The sequence below is a fragment of the Palaemon carinicauda genome, chromosome 14 (genome assembly GCF_036898095.1).
Source record: "Palaemon carinicauda isolate YSFRI2023 chromosome 14, ASM3689809v2, whole genome shotgun sequence".
Taxonomy (NCBI): domain Eukaryota; kingdom Metazoa; phylum Arthropoda; class Malacostraca; order Decapoda; family Palaemonidae; genus Palaemon; species Palaemon carinicauda.
In genome coordinates this window covers 22,660,506-22,682,648 of record NC_090738.1, presented here as the reverse complement: position 1 = coordinate 22,682,648, position 22,143 = coordinate 22,660,506, and the positions used below count along the sequence as shown (strand labels likewise).

General features: G+C 48.0%; 1 protein-coding gene across 1 annotated transcript in view; it reads left to right on the top strand.

Moving 5' to 3' along the window:
* The window catches only part of LOC137653484 (glutamic acid-rich protein-like), an 86,703-nt gene that overhangs the window by 7,726 nt on the left and 56,834 nt on the right, over positions 1 to 22,143 (top strand). Inside the window, exons 3-4 of the mRNA XM_068386928.1 lie at positions 747 to 830; positions 20,892 to 21,097. Coding sequence (XP_068243029.1) covers positions 747 to 830; positions 20,892 to 21,097 — 290 coding nt within the window. The remainder of the gene's footprint in view (positions 1 to 746; positions 831 to 20,891; positions 21,098 to 22,143) is intronic.

The following is a 22,143-nucleotide window of genomic DNA, read 5'->3' as shown; positions in this document are numbered from 1 at the left end:
ACCTGTAGCTTGATATATTTTTTTAAATGTATACCTATATCAGAATTTTTTATTTGTATAACTTTAAGACCAGTATGGTCAAGGCTGTCCAAAATAAGTTTGGCTATAGAATGTATAGTATGACAGTTAAAGTTACATGTGAAGTTGAGATGGACCTGACTCAGAGAGGAAATGATTTTGTAAGTATGTTAAAATGATTTTGTAAATATGTTATATTAAAGACCACGGGGTTCTACACTGGAGCTGAATATGAAACAGGAGAAGGCTATATAATATTTCTATGGCCTGGATTGATATTGATTGAAGTTTAAAGGATTCAAGTTACTTTGTATTGCATTCTGCATATTTGAAGGTGTATAGGACAAGCACTGTTACCACAGTATGCAACTTGTATGTTCCCTATGCATGTACTGAACATGAAAAAGTATTTACAACCTGCTATCATTTTATAAAATCTAGACCTACATTAATAAGCTTCCATGTGAAGTACAGTACTGTACAGTCATTTATTTATATACTATGTACTATTTTTAAAAGCATATAGAGAGTGAGAAGTAACCATAACAAAATCTAGGGCATGGGCTAACACCACCACACCTCGACTTGCTGGGAAACCAGAAGGCTGAACTTTTTTGGTGCCATCCTCTTGAAAGTGTAAGAAGTGAATAGTGAAAAAAAAAAAAATTGTAATGCATGGCCCCAGACTTGCAAGTGGTTTTACTATTTATGATTAATTGTTTTTATAGGATGGAAGAGGAGGTCGAGGTGGCTACCGGGGAAGAGATTACCATCCAAGGCATGGTGGCTCACACCGCGGAGGGTATTTTCAGGTAAGTGAATTTAAAATCACAACACTTGTTCCTTTGTAGTAAAGGGTTGTGATTATAACTGATTCCCCTTTTTGGGTAAGCTGTAATGTATTCTAATAGTTGGGTGCATTTATGTACAGAATTTGTTGGCAATTTCTCCTGTAGTTTTGATGCAGTGTTAATATTGCAGAGTACTGTTGTTGATTGCAGTTGGCAATGTTAGTCAGATTAAGTATTTCATATAAGCAGAATACTGCACATGAATCAATCATTAAGGTTATGTACAATCATAATACAGAATTCTATCAGTAACGTTTAGGTATTGTGTTTTATAATTTGTATTATTTTCACTTATTTTGGCTTGAATCATTAGATAAAAATGTATTCTCATTACAGTATTGTAGGTATGTAGATTCCTTTTTAATTTAATACTGTGCAAAGTATCATGAAATTATCTAATTTTTTTTTCAGTATTATTTGTACCTTGGACTTATCAATACATAGTAATTTTAATTATAGATACAGTATATTGATGTAGGCATTGATTCAATTGAAAATGCTGATGAATAGAGCATTATTATCAAATCCTCCCTTATCTGTATACTTTTGATAATTGTGGTTACGACGATAGTGTATTGTTATATATTATACTGTCTTTACAGTTGTTGATGCTCATAGTATGCGTTAGTTTTGTTTTCATAAATAGGGAGTTATGATGATTCTTTATTCTTTAAATCTGTGTAAAAGGAAAGTTTTGTCATTGTGTGTGAGTACCTTGAGATTTTGCCGATATTTGGCTGCTGGCTAATACTGCAGATGATGTCTTTATAAATGCCTTGACCAGATTTTTGGTACCTTTAAATTTATGACCTTGGTCTACTGATTCACGAGGATAGGACATATATCAGTACTTGTAGTTACGAGCTTGTTGTCTGTAGACCCTAAGGACTAGTTAGGAATGCTGTCGTGGCCTGCTGATTTCCTGCAGGTGTACTGTAGTCAATTTCTTTTAATGAGGCGCATTTGAACCGAGTCGCAGTGGTGCCCTTTTAGCTCGGAAAAGTTTCCTGATCGCTGATTGGTTAGAATTGTCTTGTCCAACCAATCAGCGATCGGGAAACATTTCCGAGCTAAAAGGGCACCGCTGCGAGTCGGTGCAAATGTGTCTCGCTAAAAAAAATGACTGTAGATGGCAGGAGTTATCTATTTTATTCATTCTTTTAAGATATGATGCCTATCAAATGAGAGAGTGAAGAGATTACACAAACTTGTATTGAGAGCTACTAAACTAAATAGACCAAAGGGAATTATAAGCATAATAGTTGATGACACAGCTTGATTTGATGCTCAACTACATGTCTTGTTTTGTTCTACAACAATTATTAGTTTTCCAGAAATTGATACTGTCTTCTCTTATAAAATTTGTTTGCAATAATCATTATTAATCAGCTTGTCACAGAACAGAATGCCTGTAACTGCAATCTTTCCTGGTTAACGTGGCAACCAGAACCCATCCATAATGTCTCTTTTTTTTTTTCTCGTCCAAGTTATCCCTATAGGTTTATGGCTGGAACTAGCAATAGAAAGCATGAACTGCCATATTAAGCTTGTTTAATTCAAGTGTAAACTACTGCAGCCTTGATTTTTGAATAAGGGATAGAAAGTTGATGAAAGGATCACAATCAAAAGGTTAATAAGAAGGAAACGGAAAAATTAGACCAAAAATAGAAGCAAAGATTACCGTAGAGAGACAATGTTGGGAGCACAGAAACAAGGTATAAAAAAGGCAGGAATAGTAGTATGCTCTGTGACATACAGGAAAGGATGTAGAGAAGCATAGTACTGTACTGATTTTGGAACAAAGAAAGATGTACAAAAGGAAGTTAAAGGAAAGAAAATGGCCTACGATTTAGGTCGGAAGACAGTCAGGGAAGAGGTTAGTTAGAGGAGGGAGACAACTAAAAAAAATTTGAAAGCACAGATATAATTTGCTTTTAGGAATGAAAATAGACTCCATAGACAGAAAGAAAAGAGAATATGTCCTGGATACTGAAATGGCTTGGGAAAGGTTTAAAAGATGTTCTGATTGTAAAACAGAATGAAAATCGGAGAGATTCAAGATGAAGATAAAGAGGTGCAATAGAATGATAAAGGCATCTTGGAAAAGTTTCTGAATTTAAAGATTAAGTATAACCTAGATGATGTATGAATGATAGAGGCACTAGTAGACATTGTAACATTTCAAGAAGTCAAAATGAAAAAAAACGAAACCCCCTCAGAACCCTCAGGGGTAACAAATGATCTAAAAGAAGCTGATGGATGTAGATTATCTTGCAACTAGTTGGACCATGTGGTCTAATGCATTGGCAGCCTGTAGATGGTGTGAAGATTGCTGAATTATATTTGTTGAAGCAGGATACACGGGCTGGATCGGGATAACATAGATGGACGGACAAGATGATGAAGAGATGAAGCACCAACGATGGCCGGGAGGTAGTCTTAGGCAAGGGTTAAGAGTTCGTAAAGCAGGTCTCGCTTTCATCCTAAACCCATTCTTTCTCAGTGCTTCTGTCATTTTTTTCTTATAAGAGGCCCGAACAAGACTACCTCCAATTAGGGAGAAAAAAAGAAGCTGTAGAACCAGTCATAGACATGGTAACCAAAATGCATGAAAACCTGGTAGAGGAAGTAATACGTCCAGTGGAATGAGAAAATTATGGTAAAATAAGACATGAAATAGAAGGAAAGGTACTGTACTGAAGACACTATAAAGAGTGGGAATCTTTTAGTTGAATAAGGTTGCTTGAGTATGCTATGAACATATTGGTTGAGGTACTTGAGAAAAACAAAAAGTTTGTAGTACTGTACAGTTAGTCATTTTGATCTGATGCCAGAAATGTATGTGTGACAAGGCAAGTATGAGAAAAGTGTTTGTGAAGTGAAGAGATTATATCTATCTATATGTGAATCTTATGAATGCAGTTGGTAGAGTACAAAGATGAGCATTTATAAGGCCAAGGATAATTGAGTGACAGATTAGCTAAAGTAAAAAACTGTCCCTGATATAGTTGAAGATTTGAAGATAAGTAACTGAGTTAATTAAAGATTATGACTGGGTCTCTTTCTGCTTACTTGGAATAACTGCTAAGGAGTGAAGTTAGAAATTATTTTTATTTTAATCTTGAATTTTTAAACATCTGACTTACCCGGTAGTTATATATATAGCTTTAGTCCCTGACGTCACGGCAGAAATTTCAAAACTCGCAGCAATCGCCAATTGGATAGCCAGGTGTACCACCAGTGCGCCCTCTAGTCAGGTAGGCTACCTGGAACCATTCCAGTGATTCCTCAGATCTTCCCTGCCGCCGCACGGGCAACATCATTCGATTTCTCACTCGCTGTAACCTGTATAATTGCAGTTATCTTGGTGATGTACAATTTGCCTTTAGCTTTCGCTCGTTTGGTTTTTTGTTTTATTTTGACTGAGAGTTAGTGGTTGGAATATGATTGCTATGTTCGTAGCTTTAAAGGGGTAGGATTAGGAGTTTTTTCCCCCTACTGAAAAACTAACGAACCTACTCTTAAAAACATGATGGCGGAAGGAAAAATTCATTCCGCCAACATTATGACGTAACAAATCAGGTGACGTAAACTATGTAGTATGAATTGCAAATTCTTGCAAGGAATGAAAAGAAAATACCTACTTACATAACAAAAGTATTTAGTTTTTATATTGTAAAAGGATTATATTATTTTTAAGAAAATATTTGTCCTATTAGTATACTTTCTTTAGATAATCATCGATCTATTTTCAGAGTTTAAATAAACTAGCGTACAGTTAAAATTTATGCTACGTAGTACTCTTGACGATCGATACAGTCCCACAAATTACTTTGTATCGTTATTTATTTTTTCGATATTGGGAATTCTATTATTAATCGAATCCTATTGCATTCTCATTCAAGCCCTGGGCGAAAGAGTTTAATCTCTGGCAGTGGGCAGGCCTAAATTATGTTCTGATGTGAAAGTTTAAAAGTGCAAGTTTCAGTACTAAATCTGTACAGTGGAGGTTGCGTCTGCTCATACCTGTTGTTCTCCCAGCCCTAGACCCCTTCCAAGCCCCCCAACCCCTGGGAGAAGGAATGTTGATCGGCGAAAGGAAACGAGAGGCGTTACCGCCCGAGCAGACGTCCCCTCGAGCGTTCCTGTTGGCGCTTCCCAGAACGCTCGCCCTCGCCATGGGAAAGGCAAGGTAAAAGTCTTATCTTCGCTGTCGGATGACACAGCTCACAGACGCCGAGCGTTTAGATTCTTAACACCTTAACGCTAGCGTCAGGGAGACGCTGAGCGTTACGAAGCTGGTCTATGTCATGCCAAGCGTTGAGTAGTTGGAAGCATGACACGTAACGCCGAGCGTCAGAGCATTGGACGGCAAGCTACTAAGGCTGCTGTAAGAGTTGGACACGATGTTTGACACCGAGTGCAACTTCTAATGTGTCTCTTGTTGGACGCGCGAACGTCATAGTTCCGAGCGTCTAGATCGCGAACATCATAGTCCCGAGCGTCTAGATCGCGAACGTCATTGTTCCGAGAGTCAAGCATTGGAACAACGTGATGCCAGGCGTCATGTTATCGCGAGCGCGTGACGCCGAGCGGCTAATGACGATCCTCTTGCTAAACGTCTAGAAACTGATCCACAGGACACGGAGCGTCAAGCAGTTAGACGTGACGTCGAGCGCCAATCAGTTAGTCTTAATGTCGAGCATCAAGCAGTGAGACGTGACGCCGAGCGTCAAGCAGTGAGACGTGACGCCAAGCGTCAATCAGTTAGACTTGGCGCCGAGCGTCAATCAGTTAGACGTGGCGCCCAGCGTCAAGCAGTGAGACGTGACGCCGAGCGTCAAGCAGTGAGACGTGACGCCGAGCGTCAATCAGTTAGACGTGGCGCCGAGCGTCAAGCAGTTAGACGTGGCGCCGAGCGTCAAGCAGTTAGACGTGGCGCCGAGCGTCAAGCATTTAGACGTGGCGCCGAGCGTCAAGCAGTTAGACGTGACGCCGAGCGTCAAGCATTTAGACGTGGCGCCGAGCGTCAAGCAGTGAGACGTGGCGCCGAGCGTCAAGCAGTGAGACGTGACGCCGAGCGTCGAGCAGTGAGACGTGACGCCGAGCGTCGAGCAGTGAGACGTGGCGCCGAGCGTCGAGCAGTGAGACGTGGCGCCGAGCGTCGAGCAGTGAGACGTGGCGCCGAGCGTCGAGCAGTGAGACGTGGCGCCGAGCGTCGAGCAGTGAGACGTGGCGCCGAGCGTCCAGCAGTGAGACGTGGCGCCGAGCGTCGAGCAGTGAGACGTGGCGCCGAGCGTCCAGCAGTGAGACGTGGCGCCGAGCGTCCAGCAGTGAGACGTGGCGCCGAGCGTCCAGCAGTGAGACGTGGCGCCGAGCGTCGAGCAGTGAGACGTGGCGTCGAGCAGTGAGACGTGGCGCCGAGCGTCGAGCAGTGAGACGTGGCGCCGAGCGTCCAGCAGTGAGACGTGGCGCCGAGCGTCGAGCAGTGAGACGTGGCGCCGAGCGTCGAGCAGTGAGACGTGGCGCCGAGCGTCGAGCAGTGAGACGTGGCGCCGAGCGTCGAGCAGCGAGACGTGGCGCCGAGCGTCGAGCAGCGAGACGTGGCGCCGAGCGTCGAGCAGCGAGACGTGGCGCCGAGCGTCGAGCAGCGAGACGTGGCGCCGAGCGTCGAGCAGCGAGACGTGGCGCCGAGCGTCGAGCAGCGAGACGTGGCGCCGAGCGTCGAGCAGCGAGACGTGGCGCCGAGCGTCGAGCAGCGAGACGTGGCGCCGAGCGTCGAGCAGCGAGACGTGGCGCCGAGCGTCGAGCAGCGAGACGTGGCGCCGAGCGTCGAGCAGCGAGACGTGGCGCCGAGCGTCGAGCAGCGAGACGTGGCGCCGAGCGTCGAGCAGCGAGACGTGGCGCCGAGCGTCGAGCAGCGAGACGTGGCGCCGAGCGTCGAGCAGCGAGACGTGGCGCCGAGCGTCGAGCAGCGAGACGTGGCGCCGAGCGTCGAGCAGCGAGACGTGGCGCCGAGCGTCGAGCAGCGAGACGTGGCGCCGAGCGTCGAGCAGCGAGACGTGGCGCCGAGCGTCGAGCAGCGAGACGTGGCGCCGAGCGTCGAGCAGCGAGACGTGGCGCCGAGCGTCGAGCAGCGAGACGTGGCGCCGAGCGTCGAGCAGCGAGACGTGGCGCCGAGCGTCGAGCAGCGAGACGTGGCGCCGAGCGTCGAGCAGCGAGACGTGGCGCCGAGCGTCGAGCAGCGAGACGTGGCGCCGAGCGTCGAGCAGCGAGACGTGGCGCCGAGCGTCGAGCAGCGAGACGTGGCGCCGAGCGTCGAGCAGCGAGACGTGGCGCCGAGCGTCGAGCAGCGAGACGTGGCGCCGAGCGTCGAGCAGCGAGACGTGGCGCCGAGCGTCGAGCAGCGAGACGTGGCGCCGAGCGTCGAGCAGCGAGACGTGGCGCCGAGCGTCGAGCAGCGAGACGTGGCGCCGAGCGTCGAGCAGCGAGACGTGGCGCCGAGCGTCGAGCAGCGAGACGTGGCGCCGAGCGTCGAGCAGCGAGACGTGGCGCCGAGCAGCGAGACGTGGCGCCGAGCGTCGAGCAGCGAGACGTGGCGCCGAGCGTCGAGCAGCGAGACGTGGCGCCGAGCGTCGAGCAGCGAGACGTGGCGCCGAGCGTCGAGCAGCGAGACGTGGCGCCGAGCGTCGAGCAGCGAGACGTGGCGCCGAGCGTCGAGCAGCGAGACGTGGCGCCGAGCAGCGAGACGTGGCGCCGAGCAGCGAGACGTGGCGCCGAGCAGCGAGACGTGGCGCCGAGCAGCGAGACGTGGCGCCGAGCGTCGAGCAGCGAGACGTGGCGCCGAGCAGCGAGACGTGGCGCCGAGCGTCGAGCAGCGAGACGTGGCGCCGAGCGTCGAGCAGCGAGACGTGGCGCCGAGCGTCGAGCAGCGAGACGTGGCGCCGAGCAGCGAGACGTGGCGCCGAGCGTCGAGCAGCGAGACGTGGCGCCGAGCGTCGAGCAGCGAGACGTGGCGCCGAGCGTCGAGCAGCGAGACGTGGCGCCGAGCAGCGAGACGTGGCGCCGAGCGTCGAGCAGCGAGACGTGGCGCCGAGCGTCGAGCAGCGAGACGTGGCGCCGAGCGTCGAGCAGCGAGACGTGGCGCCGAGCGTCGAGCAGCGAGACGTGGCGCCGAGCGTCGAGCAGCGAGACGTGGCGCCGAGCGCAAGAGCCTCGGACGTCGTGATGACGTCAGTCGAGCCGAGCGTCGAGATTGCGTGTGTCTTAGTTCCGATCGTAATGATCGCGAGCTTCATAGTTCCGAGCGGCAAGTGCTGGAACAACGTGACGCCAGGCGTAATGATCTTGGACCCATTGACGCCAGAAGTCAGGACCTTAAAGAGTTGACTCCTAAGAAACAAGACGTCTCTACCTCGGTTAGAGACTTGTAGGAGGAAGGGATCGACGATCTCCTTCTCCCTACTGACCTTTTAGTGGAAGTCTCGAAGGAGATGATCCTGAGATCTTTCATCCTTCGGTTGACTTATAGAAACTCGTGAGAGTTTTTACTGAAGAGTTTCCGATTTATTATGTGCCTGCGGCTACTTGCTCCCCCCCTTCAGAGTTTACGCTAGGGAAGGCTTCGAAGGAGTCTGTTTAAAAAGATGGTACTGTCTTGATCATTTAAAAGAGCTTTGAGGATGAATGAGAGACTGGATGCAATCCAAGAAGGACCAGGGAAAGACTCTTTTCTCTTTCCCCCCGGCTAGATTGGCCTCCAGATCTATTGTTTGGTACGAGAAGGGAGAAGTTCTCGGCTTAGGAGTTCCTACCTCTGGCCAAGGAGACTTTTCGAGTCTAGTAGACGCTCCCCGTCGGATGGCCATGAGAAGGACCAAAATACTCTGGTCAACGTCAGAGCTTGATCATCTTCTCAAAGTCGTCTTCAGAGCTTTAGAAGTATTCAATTTCCTTGACTGGACTCTGGGAGCCTTGGGGAAGAAGATTTCTGCCTTGAAGGATGTGGAGACTGATAGTCTCAGCCTCATTATATCAGGCATGGATAAAGCCTTAAGAGACGGTTCCAATGAGTTGGCAGCCCGTTTCTCAGGGGGGTTCCTTAAGAAAAGAGCCCAGATGTGTTCTTTGCTGTCCATTGGGGTTACATCCATTCAGAAGTCAGAATTGAGGTACACACCCTTTTTTCTTCCTCTTTTTCCTCAAGAGTTGGTCAAAGAAGTCTCTTCCGCTTTAGCCCAAAAGGCCACACTGGATTTGGTATCTAAAACAGCAAGGAAGGTTCTGCCTACTTTTTTCTCAAGCCGCGCAGACAGCTGTAGGAGCCAGACTAAACAACTTCAGACAACTTGGGAGAGGAGAAGAGCAGACCTTTGGTCCGTACAGTTACTAAAGGAGGGATGCGAAATCTTGTTCCCAGGGAAATCTCCTTTAATAGTAACTCTGATAGATCTCTCTGCTAGATACAGAGAGAATCAGAGACAGGCTATGCAACATCAAATGTCTCTCTTATTGGAGGAAGCGGCAATAGAGACCAGTCCTGGATGTAAGTGCTCTCAACGCCTTCATTCAGAAGATAAAGTTCTCCATAAAGATATCGAAATCAGCCCTAGCATCAGTAATGACTGGATGGTCTCTTTAGACCTCCAGGATGCTTACTTCCACATCCCCATCCATCCGAACTTCAAGCAATACCTGAGGTTCGTGTATAAGGAGGAAGTTTTTCCAGTTTTGGGCTCTTTGTTTCGGCCTAAGCACCGCCCCTCAAATAGATGGTGCGTCTGCTAGGACCTGTCGTTCTTCTAGCCATAGACATCTTCCAAGCTCCCCATCCCCTGGGAGAAGGAATGTCAAATGACGAAAGGAAACGAGAGGCGTTAGCGCCCTAGCACTCGTCTCCCCGAGCGTACCTGTTGATGCTTCACAGGACGCTCGCCCTCGCCATGTGAAAGGTGAGGTGAAATTGTTTTCGTCCTCATCGAATGACGCAGCGCCCAGAGGGGGCTGGCGTCTCACATCTTGACCTCTGAAGAGGAAGATTGCCTCTGTCCAACAGCGTCGTGTCATGACGCCTCAGGCTCCGGGTTGCAGCCATTGGAGCAGTCCGGAGCTTGTCCTACTCAGAGCTCATTCCTGCAATCGCTGCCTGGAGGATCTGCAGATGACGTTGAACTTATCAGAAGAACTGGGTCTTCTGATGAACAGTTACAAGTATCAACTGATGCCATCCCAAGAGATCATTTATTTTGGGGATGGAGATTTAGAGTCAAGTTTTTTCAGGCTTTTCCGTCTGCCTCGAGGACGGAGCAAGCCCTGTTGAAGCTTCATTGCTTTCTAGAGAAACAGAAGTGTTCTATGAGAGAGTGGATGAGTCTGCTGGAACCCTCTTCTCGTTGGAACTGTTTGTCTCCCTGAGAAGACTGAATCTTCGCCCTCTTCAGTTCCACCTCAAACACCATTGGAACGAGGGAAAGGAAATAGAGACAATATGCATCCCCATTACGGAATCCGTAAATGTTGCCTTCAGTGGTGGAACAATCCGGTCAACCTTCAAGAAGGTCTTTCCATGGAACAGAGGAACCCAGACCTTGTGTTGTGTTCCGACGCCTCGGACTTGGCGTGGGGAGCAACACTGGGCAAGTTGGAGATCTCGGGTCTCTGATCAAAAAGATCAGGAGATCGTCCGCATAAACCAAAGGAGCTGTTGGCAGTCCTGTTGTCCCTCGAAAGCTTCGAAAGGTCAGTACTGAACAGAGTGGTGCAGGTCAACGCCTACAATTCTTCAGCGTTGGCCTACATAGCCAAACAGGGCAGAACCCACTCAAGGTCTTTTTACAAGACTGCAAGAGTTCTTCTTTACTGGACAAAAGAGAAGAATGTAACCCTTGTAACAAGGTTTATTCAGGAGGAAAGGAACGTGATGGCAGACAGTCTCAGCAGGAGAGGTCAAGTTCTGTTCACAAGAATGGATGTTTCATTAAGAGGTCTGCAAAAACCTGTGGCTGTTTTTGGGGTTGTCCTTGTGTAGTCCTGTTCGCAACCTCGAAGAAGAAGAGGTTGGAGACTCACTGCTCCCCAGTGCCAGAACTCGAGGCAGTCCACCTAGGCGTTTTTTCCTTTTAGATTGGTCTTACCTGGGCGTGTATGCATTCCCTCCGTTCTAGATTGTACACAAAATGAAGCAAAAAATTTGTGTCGCACGAGGGAACCAGATTGACTCTAGTGGCCCTTTTTAGTCCTCAAGAGAGTGGTTCACAGAGGTACTAGAATGGATGGTGGAAACCCCGAGAAGCCTTCCTTTAAGAGTACTGTAGATCTACTCATACAACCCCACATGGAAAGATACCATCAAAACCCTCCAAGATCTTCATCTAACTGCCTTCAGAATATCGAAAAACTCTCAAGAGCTAGAGGTTTTTTGAAGGGGGCAGCTAGGGGAATTGCAAGTGCAAGGAGGTCTTCGACCATCAAGGTTTTTAGTGAATAGTGCAGAGTCAACTCTGTTTTCTCTTCCAGTACCTCTGTGTCTCAGATTGCTGACTTCCTGTTATATCATAGAAGGAAACGTAGGTTTTCATCTTCTTCCATCAAGGGATACAGGAGCATGCTAGCAGCTTTCTTCAGGCATAGGAACTTGGACCTTTCTAATGATAAAGACCTACAGGATCTTCTCAATTCCTTGAGATATCTAAGGAACAGCACCAGGAATTATCAGCTTGGAATCTGGATCTAGTCCTGAAGTTCCTAATGAGTGACAGGTTTGAGCCCTTGCACTCAGCTTCATTTTAGGACCTCCCTATGAAGACTCTTTTTGGTCAGTCTGGCGACAGCTATAGGGGTCGGTGAGATTCATGCCTTTAACAAGAACATAGGCTTTAGGAATAACAAAGCTAACTGCTCTTTGCAGCTAGGTTTTCTTGCTAGAGCGAACGCCATTCTCAACCCTGGCCTATGGCTTCTGAGATTCCGAACCTTTCGGATGTGGTTGGTGAGGAATTGGAGAAGGTCCTGTGCCCAGTAAGAGCCCTGAATTTCTACCTGGAAAGAACGAAATAGTTACGAGGCAAGTCAGAAGCCCTTTGGTGCTCGGTTAAGAAGCCTATGTTACATATGTCAAAGAATGAACTATCCTTCATCATGCTCTTAATAAGAGAGGCTCATTCACATTGTAGTGAGGCAGACCTCAATCTTTTGAAGGTAAAGACACATGAAGCTAGAGCTGTGGCAACTTCCGTAGCCTTCAAACAGAATAGTTCTTTACAAAGCATTATGAACACAACCTTCTGGAGGAATAAATCTGTGTTCACCTCACACTATTTGTAACGTGTCCAGACTCTTTATGAGGACTGCTACACTTTGGGACCATTTGTAGTAACGAGTGCAGTAGTGGGGGAAGGTTCTACCACTACATTCCCGTAACCTAATACCCTTTTCTTCTCTTGGAACACTTGTATTTTTATGGGTGTTCGTGGAGATTGGACGACAATCTTCCTCAATCATTGATTTTAGTCAGGTGGTCAGTTTGTTCCTTGAGAGCGCCCGGAACAAGGGTATTGGTGGAGGTCCTGTCACATAGAGGCTTTTAGACCGGTTTGACAGCTCCTAGAGGTCTTCAGCCCCTGGGTGGATCGCTGGATCTTGTAAGGAAAGTTAACATAATGAAAGATTTCATTGAAGTCGGCTTCCTTATCAGGTACGAACCCTTAAGCTTGTTTATTAACTCTTAAATAAATTCCAACAATGTTGGCTGTCTCTGACCCTCCACCAAGGGTGTCAATCAGCTATATATATAACTACCGGGTAAGTCAGATGTTTAAAAATGATATTTTCATAATAAAATAAATTTTTGAACATACTTACCCGGTAGTTATACATAATTTAATTCCCCCCTCCCCTCTAGAGACCTATGGACATGGAAGATCTGAGGAATCACTGGAATGGTTCCTGGTACCTGACTGCGCACTGGTGGTACACCTGGCTATCCAATCGACGATTGCCGCAAGTTTTGAAATTTCGGCCGTGACGTCAGGGACTAAAGCTATATATATATAACTACCGGGTAAGTATGTTCAAAAATTTATTTTATTATGAAAATGTCATTTGTTCCAACACGGAGTACTTACCTCGAACTACTTTCTTAGGAGTATCTGGGATCTCCTCCCAACCGACCAGAATTTTGTGTAGTTTCCCCTATCTCCGTTTTCTATAGTGAGTACCTCTTGGCGGATGAATACGCGCCATGAGGCGACCCCGGGTCAGAGAGCGGGCTCGGCTAGGTCTCGGTCACCAGTAAGTTTCTGGTTACGACGTGATTAACATCTCGCCGCGCTCTCTTCACCCAGTGCGACCCTTTGTGTCTCCACGCAGCCCCCACGTGTTCAATCCTAACCTTATCCACCTCATTATGGAGCATCCCCATCGTTGCCCCGGGCCTATGGCCGGTAAATCTTGTGGTGCCTTTCTCTACAAGCCGGAGGTCGACCCCCAGACCTTGTGTTCTTCGTGTAGGGGCAGTGTGTGTTCCCCTACCGCTAACTGTCCGGAGTGCGAGTCTTGGAACGAGATCCAGTGGGTTCTCTACGGCACGAAGAAGAAGAAAGCAGCCAAGAGATCGCCTAAGAAGACTAGCATCTCCCCGATGCCTCGTCGGAGCGGGGTTCCCTACCGCCTCCCCCCACCCAGAGTAGGGGACGAGGTAAGTCTGTTGCGGGGAAGTGGCCCATTGCCCTTCCCCAAGAGTCTGATATGTCTGTTGGTGGGGATGTTGTGTCGGTTCAGGCATGTGGGGGGCCTGAGGGAGGGGCGGGAGTGTGTTCGGGAGACAAGGTCCTGGTGCCTGCAGAGCCCGTCTAGGCCGAAGATCCGATGTGGGGGAAGCCTGCTACGGCCTCTTCCCCCGCATCCTGGGTATGTGTTTCAGGTGCTTCAGCGACCGGGGGAGACGCCGAGAAAGAAACAGGATCGTCGAATTTGGATCCTGTTGCCTGGGCGCCACCCTGGATGCCCTTCAGGTTGCCCATGAGACTAGAGGAGGAGTTTGACACCTGGTTTGCTCCCAAGAAAGTACCTCGGTCTCTCCCGGCGCCGTCGTCAATGCTCCCGCCCGTCATTTTGCAGCCCTCTTCGCCAGCGGACCGGCACGAAGATCCCCCTGCAACTTTAGACGTATCAGTCGACTCAGCGGGTTCTCTTTCCTCCCCGTCATCGCTCTCCTTCTCGTCGGAAGATGAAGGTCCGAGGGCCTCGAGGAGGAAACGGGAGAGGTCCCGCTCACGCCACACCAGGAAACGATCCAGGACCTCCAGGAAGAAATACAAGAGGAGCCGTTCGTCTAAGGATAAGTGGGTGGGAGTCACGATCCTCCGGAGTGAACTCCTTAAGGTTACCTCTGCTCCAGGCGCCTCCGGTTGGCTCCCTAGAGCCTCTTCGTCACCCTTGCGGCACGGCTCCTCCAGCAGACCTGATCATCGTCAGAAGGCGGCGCACCAGGTCACTTTTGACAAGCTTAAGTCCGCGAAGGCTCCGGCTCCATCTGCCCAGCGGAAAGAGTCACTCCTTCGGCCTGGCAACTTAGTCCCAGCCTGCGGTACTTCAACGGCTTTCCCTTAGCAACAAAGCCAGCCAGCTGGTCCAGAGAAGCTCGCAGCTCCGCGGGAGGGAGTAGACTCATGACGGCTACTCCTGTTCCAGCGGATCCGCCCGCTCTGCGGGTCGCTGCACCAATGGCTTGGCATGAGAAGAAGGTCCTGCCTCCCCATGCGGCTCCATCCGCCATCGACGAGACCCCCCCATGCGGAGGACCTAATAACGGAAGGCCTGGTAGAAGGAGGAGAGTGCTCTTCAGACGACGTCTCCTCCTACCGTAAAGTCTTGGCCCTCACCAGACGCCACCATATGCTGGATGAGCCTAAGCCCTCGACAGAGCAGGCCTGGCTCTCCGGGCTGAGCAGACTGGTGGACAACCCGGTTCAGCAGAAGCCTTCCCTAGCCCTACCCCTGGCGAGGGACGTGAAGCTGGGTATGGACGACATAGACAAGTTCATAGCCAGCCAAGCGGACGCCCCCAGGAGCCAGGGTGCCTCCAAACTTCTTCCGGGACTTAAAACGCAGAAACGCTTTTATGTCCCGGAGGGTCTTTGCGAAGGTCCCCGTACGGTCGAACCAGCGATCGCCATTTTGAACCAGGGAGCGGCAGAAGACAGGGCATCCTCTTCTCCGGTGTGCTTTTCACCAGGGGAAACGTCCATGATGGAGGATATGGCCCTAGACCTGGTGTACGTTTTTTCGTGGTTGGACTGGTGGGCCTGCACGCTGGTGGGGTTCTAGTCCTCTCATGACCTCTCCATCCCCGAGAATCAGTCCTTACTAAGGGAACTGATCAGTTCGTGGGGAAAAGCTTTGAAGTTTCTCTCCTACCAATCTCTCTCTCAAGCACCCAACTGGGTCCTGCGGAAGAAGGACACAGTGCTGAGCAAGTTGGTACGGAAGTTACACGAACGGGAAGCAAGGGCGTTGAGGAACACACCAGTTTGGGGCGAGTCTGTGTTCCCCTTGAGGCTGTCGAGGAGGTGATGGAGAGGGTCAGGAAACTTAAAGAAGCAGGAGAGCCCAGACCCCCGCCTGCAAGACTGCCAGCTCACAGGAGACCCTCTTCAGACGCCCCTCACCTGTCCCATGTTTCGCCAGTCCAACCGAGGAGGGTGTCCTCGTCGGTGTCTTGGCACCAAACCCCGCAGCCCTCCCGTAGGGGAAGTTCAGCCCCGCAGTCAAACTTTAGGCCCTCCTATTCCAACTCCAGGAGAGGGCGATCCAGCCGCACCTCTAGGAGGAGATAGGCAGAGAGGACCCCTACTCCTGCCGAAGCCTCGGGTAGGGGATGCCTCAAACACTTGTGGCAAACTTGGCGGGACTACGGAGCGGATCCGTGGACCGTAGCAGTACTGAAGGATGGGTACGCGTTGCCCTTCCTAGCGGAACCGCCCCCTCTAATCCCGGACCAACAGGCGGAGTGGTTGGCGCCCAAGGACCCCTTAAGAAGAACAGCATTGCAGGAGGAACTGTCGGCCATGCTCGCCAAAGGGGCGTTGGAACCAGTCAGGAATCCTGGCCCGGGGTTCTCCAGCAGACTCTTCCTGGTGGAGAAAGCAACAGGGGGTTGGAGGCTGGTCATAGATCTGTCAGCCCTCAACAAGTTTGTGTGCAAGATTGACTTCAAAATGGACCCCCCGAAGTCGGTGTTGGCGGCCTGGAGGGAAGGGGACTTCATGATGTCCTTAGACCTCAAGGACGCTTACTTTCAGATACCCGTCCACCCCTCCAGCAGCAAGTTCCTAAGAGTGAAGTGGGGTACCCAAGCTTTGCAATTCAGAACTCTCTGCTTCGGGCTGTCGACAGCTCCTCAGGTCTTCACGAGAGTCTTCGCAACAGTCTCAGCCTGGGCACACGAGCAGGGCATCTGCCTGATTCGTTACCTAGACGACTGGTTGTTGCTTTCAGCCTCAGAGGGAGCACTGATGGGGTAAGGCGCGAAGCTGCTACGGTTCTGCAGGGACTTGGGTATCACCATCAACCTGGAAAAGTCGCAGCTGACGCCCTCCACCAGGATGACCTACCTGGGGATGGTTCAAGACACCCAGTTGTTGAGGGCCTTCCCCTCCTCGGAGAGGTTAGACAATCTGGATCAGATACTGCGATCCTTCCTAATGGACCAGCCCAGGAGATCCAAAGACTGGCAGAGATTGGTGGGCCACCTTGTGTCGTTGGAGAAGTTAGTCCCCCAGGGGAGGCTCAAACTCAGGAGAGTTCAACGGAACCTGAAGGAGCTCTGGACCCCAGGGGAGTCCCCGACAAAGGAAGTCCTGAAGTGGTGGCACGACAGGACAAACACCCTCAAAGGAATGCCCTTCGCAATTGATCCTCCGGAGATGGTGTTGTTCATGGACGCATCAAAGGAGGGTTGGGGAGCCCACGTTCTCGACGAGTCGGCAAAAGGGAAGTGGTCCCTCGAGGAGAAGAGCCGTCACATAAACGTGCTAGAGCTGATAGCCGTGCAAAGGGCATGCCGAGAATTTGTCCATCTACTCCGGGGAAACACCGTGGCTCTGATGTGCGACAATGCCACGGTGGTGGCCTACGTGAAGAAGCAAGGAGTGAAGTCGAAGGAGCTGTGCAGTCTCACGATGCAATTCCTGGAATGGGCTGCGAAAGAACAGATCAAGGTTACAGCCAGGCTCATTCCAGGAAAGAGGAACGTTCTAGCCGACGGCCTCAGCAGGATGGGTCAAGTAGTAAGGGTCTTAGTGGTCCTTACACCCGGGAGTGGCCCGGACGGTCATTCTGAAGTGGGGTTCGCCGGTGATGGACCTCTTCGCCACGAGACTAAACGCACAGCTCCCCGTGTTTTGTTCTCCTGTGTCAGATCTAACAGCAGCGTTCGAGGACGCCTTTCAACACCCTTGGGACAATCTCGACGTGTATGCCTTCCCGCCTTTCGGGATGCTCAGACAAGATCTCAACAGAGTGAGACGGGCAAACAACCTATGGATGACTTTGGTAGCGCCCTGGAGGCTGGAGAGAGAATGGTTCGCGGACCTAAAGGAACTGGCGCGCCTCCCACCTTTGCCCCTTCCAGACAGGCCAGACCTCCTCCGTCAATCAATCACACTTCCAAAGGTTTCACGAAACCCTCGGTCCCTCCGCCTACACGCATGGAGGTTATCGAGCGCCTCCTGAAGAGGGAAGGATACTCGTCGAAGACCGCAGCAAGGATGTCGGGGTACCTAAGACGGTCCTCGGTCGCGGTATACCAAGTGAAGTGGGCCACCTGTACTAAATGGTGCGCCTCACAGAACATCAGGCTGTTGGAGGCCTCCTTTCATGAGATAGCCGACTTCCTGGTCTATCTGAGAGACAACGTGGGTACGTCTATTCCAGCCATCAAGGGAGTCCGAGCGGCGTTGGGCCAAGTCTTCCTCCTGAAAGGCATTGATCTAGGAGCTTCCAGGCAAATCTCGATGCTCATCAGGAGTTTCGAACAGTCATGTTCCCCCCAGGCCTCTAGGGTGCCCCAGTGGGATGTGGCTAGAGTTCTGAAAGTCCTGTCGGAGCTGCCCTTCGAACCCCTCAAAGATATTCTGGACAAGGAGCTCACCCTCAAGACGGTCGTCCTGTTAGCCCTTGCGTCGGCGAAGAGAGTAAGTGAGCTCCATGGGTTGTCATACGAGGTCTCGCACTCGAAAGGTTGGCGGGAAGCAACTTTCAGATTCTTACCTAATTTTGTAGCGAAGACTCAGAACCCAGCTTACTGGGACCCAAGGTTCGAGGGGTTGCTGTGCCCAGTCAGAGTGGTGTGGAAGTACCTGGAGAGAACGTCCAGGCTTCGACCTGGGATCAAGAGTCTGTTCGTCTCTTCGGGGCTGGTGAAGAAGCCAGTCTCCAAGAATACGGTCTCTTTCTGGTTATGGCAGGTAATTATGAGAGCTTACGACAGCTCAGGAGTCTCCCTTCCGGGAAAGCCTAGACCCCATGATATTAGGGGCCTGAGTACTTCGTTGGTCTTCGAGAGGAACATGGCGGTGGGCCAGATTCTGAAGGCAGGCACTTGGTCCAGGCAGTCCACCTTTACGGCTCACTACCTAAAGGACTGTTCTAGGAAATCTTTGGACGGTTTCTCTCTTGGACCCGTCATTTCTGCGCTCCAGAAGATTTAAGGTCGTAGCCCCGGGGAAGCCGTGGGCGTACCTTTCCCCTTATCACCCTTCCCCTTATCACCCTTCCCCTCCATTACCCTTGATCCCTTCTCCTACCATGGGGAACACGTTCAGTTGGATGCATACGTCTCCTAAGACTCTTACAGAGGTGAGTTACTTAGACAGTAAGATAGTTTTTTGCGTAGTTTTCCTTAGTTCTCGTTTCCATTTTGGGGTCGGTAGAACCTAGCCTCCTGTCTAGGTTCGTTTTCCCTTCTCCAGACGGTCTCTCGGTCCGGAAGGCCACTCCCACCTCCTAAAGTATAAGTCTCCTAAGAAAGTAGTTCGAGGTAAGTACTCCGTGTTGGAACAAATCACAAATTTTAAGTAATTTGTATTTTTCCTAATAGTACTTACCTCGAGCTACTTTCGGGTTATGGCCCACCCATCCTGCCCAGAGTGCCTTACAGGACTTTTGATACCTTATCTATCATAAACTTACTGGTGACCGAGACCTAGCCGAGCCCGCTCTCTGACCCGGGGTCGCCTCATGGCGCGTATTCATCCGCCCAGAGGTACCCACTATAGAAAACGGAGATAGGGGAAACTACACAAAATTCTGGTCGGTTGGGAGATCCCAGATACTCCTAAGAAAGTTGTTCGAGGTAAGTACTGTTAGGAAAAATACATATTACTTAAAATTTGTGATTTTTCTAATATTAAACTTCAATTTTTATCACACTAGATATTAGTACCGAGCATTCTCTGGCTGACAAACATGTGATTTCATGACATGTAATGCTGTACACACATTAAAAAGAATGTAACCAGACAATATTTTTTTAATCATATGATAGGCAAGACTTACTACTGTACATAATTGCACTCAACCTCGATATTTGCAAAGGAGGTAATCAAATAAAATATTTCAATAGGGTATATTTTGTATTTACTTAATTTAACTAACTGTTAGTAGATACTTCAACTTTTTTTATGTGCTGAACACTGTACTAATTGTATTGCTCATAGGATTTGTAAATGTCTATACTGGAGATCAAGTTCTCTTACCAATGACTTGTTGTACTAGCCAGTGATCTGTTCCTTTAAAAGGGGGAGAAAGTTGGGCATATTATGGGCATGGTTAGAGTTGCCACACACTTTAATATAAAATGTATTTGGAAGAAAATTAATCAGACAGTACAGTATATATATTTTTAAAACATTTGAAAGTAATGCTTGTTGTACTATACATATTTGCACTCAATATATATTTGTGTAGAAGGTAATCAAATCAAATATTTTAAGATGAACTTGGGATATTTTGAATTCACGTCATAACTAATTTTAACAACTAATTCGTCTTTATGAAAGTGGAGAGTTACCAATAGGGATTAAAGTATATTATTCACATGATAAATTTGATACTGAAGTCGTACGTTCTTTTGCAATGTTGTATTAGTCAATGAAGAGATTTGTTTCTTTTAGAAATGGGAGAATGTTGGGCATCTGGGCAAAATCATGGTACATTGTACTTTGGGAAACAATCTTTATCTGAAAGGATTGCTGATGTAATTCCATGACAAGTCGTCCAGTGATTTCAATTAGAATTATATGAAGATTTCTAGTACAGAAATAGTTGGTCTGGTAAAAGCCATTTATTCTCAAGCAGTAGAAGCAGTTGTTTAAACTGACTTCTGTTGTCTGTTCTAAACTGAGAAGACAGCTGGATCATGGCTTGGTATGTCCTTATATTGTAGAAATAAAAATCACTTGCAGATTATAAATGGAAAAAAACTTATCTTATATTTGAAGGCTGTCACTAAAAGGCCAAATTAAATGTTGATTATCTTCATGGTTAGAGGAAACCAAGTAGTAGAAAATGGAGATTTTGCCCCTTAGAAAAAGTAGATGTTACTGCAACGATTAGTTAATTTGAAAAATGTGGCCTATTATTAAAGAAATGTTTTTGGGAAGACAGGACCGATTGTTAAAGAAATGTTTTGGGAAGACATGATCAATTATTAAAGAAATCATGTATTTTGAGTCCCAGAAAACACTTTTAACATTAATTCTGAATGGGATTTCTCAGATTTTACTTACTGATTAAAAACATGACATAAAATTTTAAAAAATAATAATAAAAAATTGTTCTGGGTTAAGATTCTGCATTTCATAATTGATGTTACCAGAGATACAAACGCCAGTCTTGGTTCCTAGCTTCTTAATCTGTAGTGTTTACTTACATTGTTTGAAGGTTGTTGTCAGCCAGCCACCAGGCAATGCCCCAATGCTGAAATGATGATGAAAGCTTAGTTCCCAAGTCTTATTTAACCAGGAGGAGTCGAGAGACCGCAGGCACTTTGGGGATGACCGAAGATCTCATGAACCCAGGCAGTACCATGAGGAGGGGAGAGGTCACCATTATGAGCGAGAGAAATCAACTTCTGGTTCCCCTCGCTATCGTAATAACAGATATTCTGCCATGCCAAGGAGGAGGCCCTCCCCTCATGGCCACCCAGGGCCATCACATAAACGACAGAGGTAAACACCCAGAAAAGAGAAATGCATAAATATTGAAGGGAAAAAGTAGTGTCATGATTTTAAGTTTCATTCTTGCAGAAATTGATGAAAAGAAGTAAGCAGGTATTCATGAACATAGATCTACCAGTGCATGTAGATGACAAATGACACCTTTATGCCTAGCAAGAGGCCTCTTTACTAAAATGAGTTTGAAAACAATCTAATTTTGTGTGTCCCTGCTGAAGAAGAAATCAGATACAGAATTGAAGTTGAAAACAATACCATCTAGTGTGTCCCTGCTGAAGAAGAAATGAGAAAAAGGAAGTTGACACTTGAGTGTTACCTGACACTATGGAATAGAGGTCAAGTGATAACTTTGTCTGCTATTTGCTACTGAATGTCACTTAGACTTATGAATAAATAGAGAGTTTGAGGACCACAGAAGAAAAATGACTTGGAAATCATCACATCTTACTATTGACAGTGTTGGACTTACGGAGTTACCTGGAAACTCGCTGGCTTATTCTTATAGACAAGCAGCATCTGAACAAAATATCTTTTCCAAAGGATCTTAACATGGATATGTAAAGTAGTGTTATGGTCATTAAGCTGGACAGCTAAGTACTTTACATGTCTTTAACCTTTATTTTAGCCTCTAAATAAGGGATGAATGTTGCAAAGTGAATGAGTAGCTTTGTGAAGTAATTCAAATACAGTTTCTGTGAATTCAACTAGAGATTATGCATGTTTGAGATTTGAATACTTTGCATTATGGAAGTATTTTAATTGATCAGCAATGCAATTCTACTGTGTATTCATTCTGTATATCTCCACCATACATGTTTCACGTACAATTTACAAATATGGTATTTAGAGTTTGAGAAAAGTGTTTAAAAGCAAAGAGCTTCTGTCATCTTCACATGGAAAATATCTCCAAATTCATACATGAAGGCTAATTTTATTGATGGATAATAAAATCAATGGTGTAGAACCATCACTTATGTGGCCCAATTTTGACTGGTCATCAAAAAGCCGATTTTATCTGGTCCATTTTTATGTCTTGATAT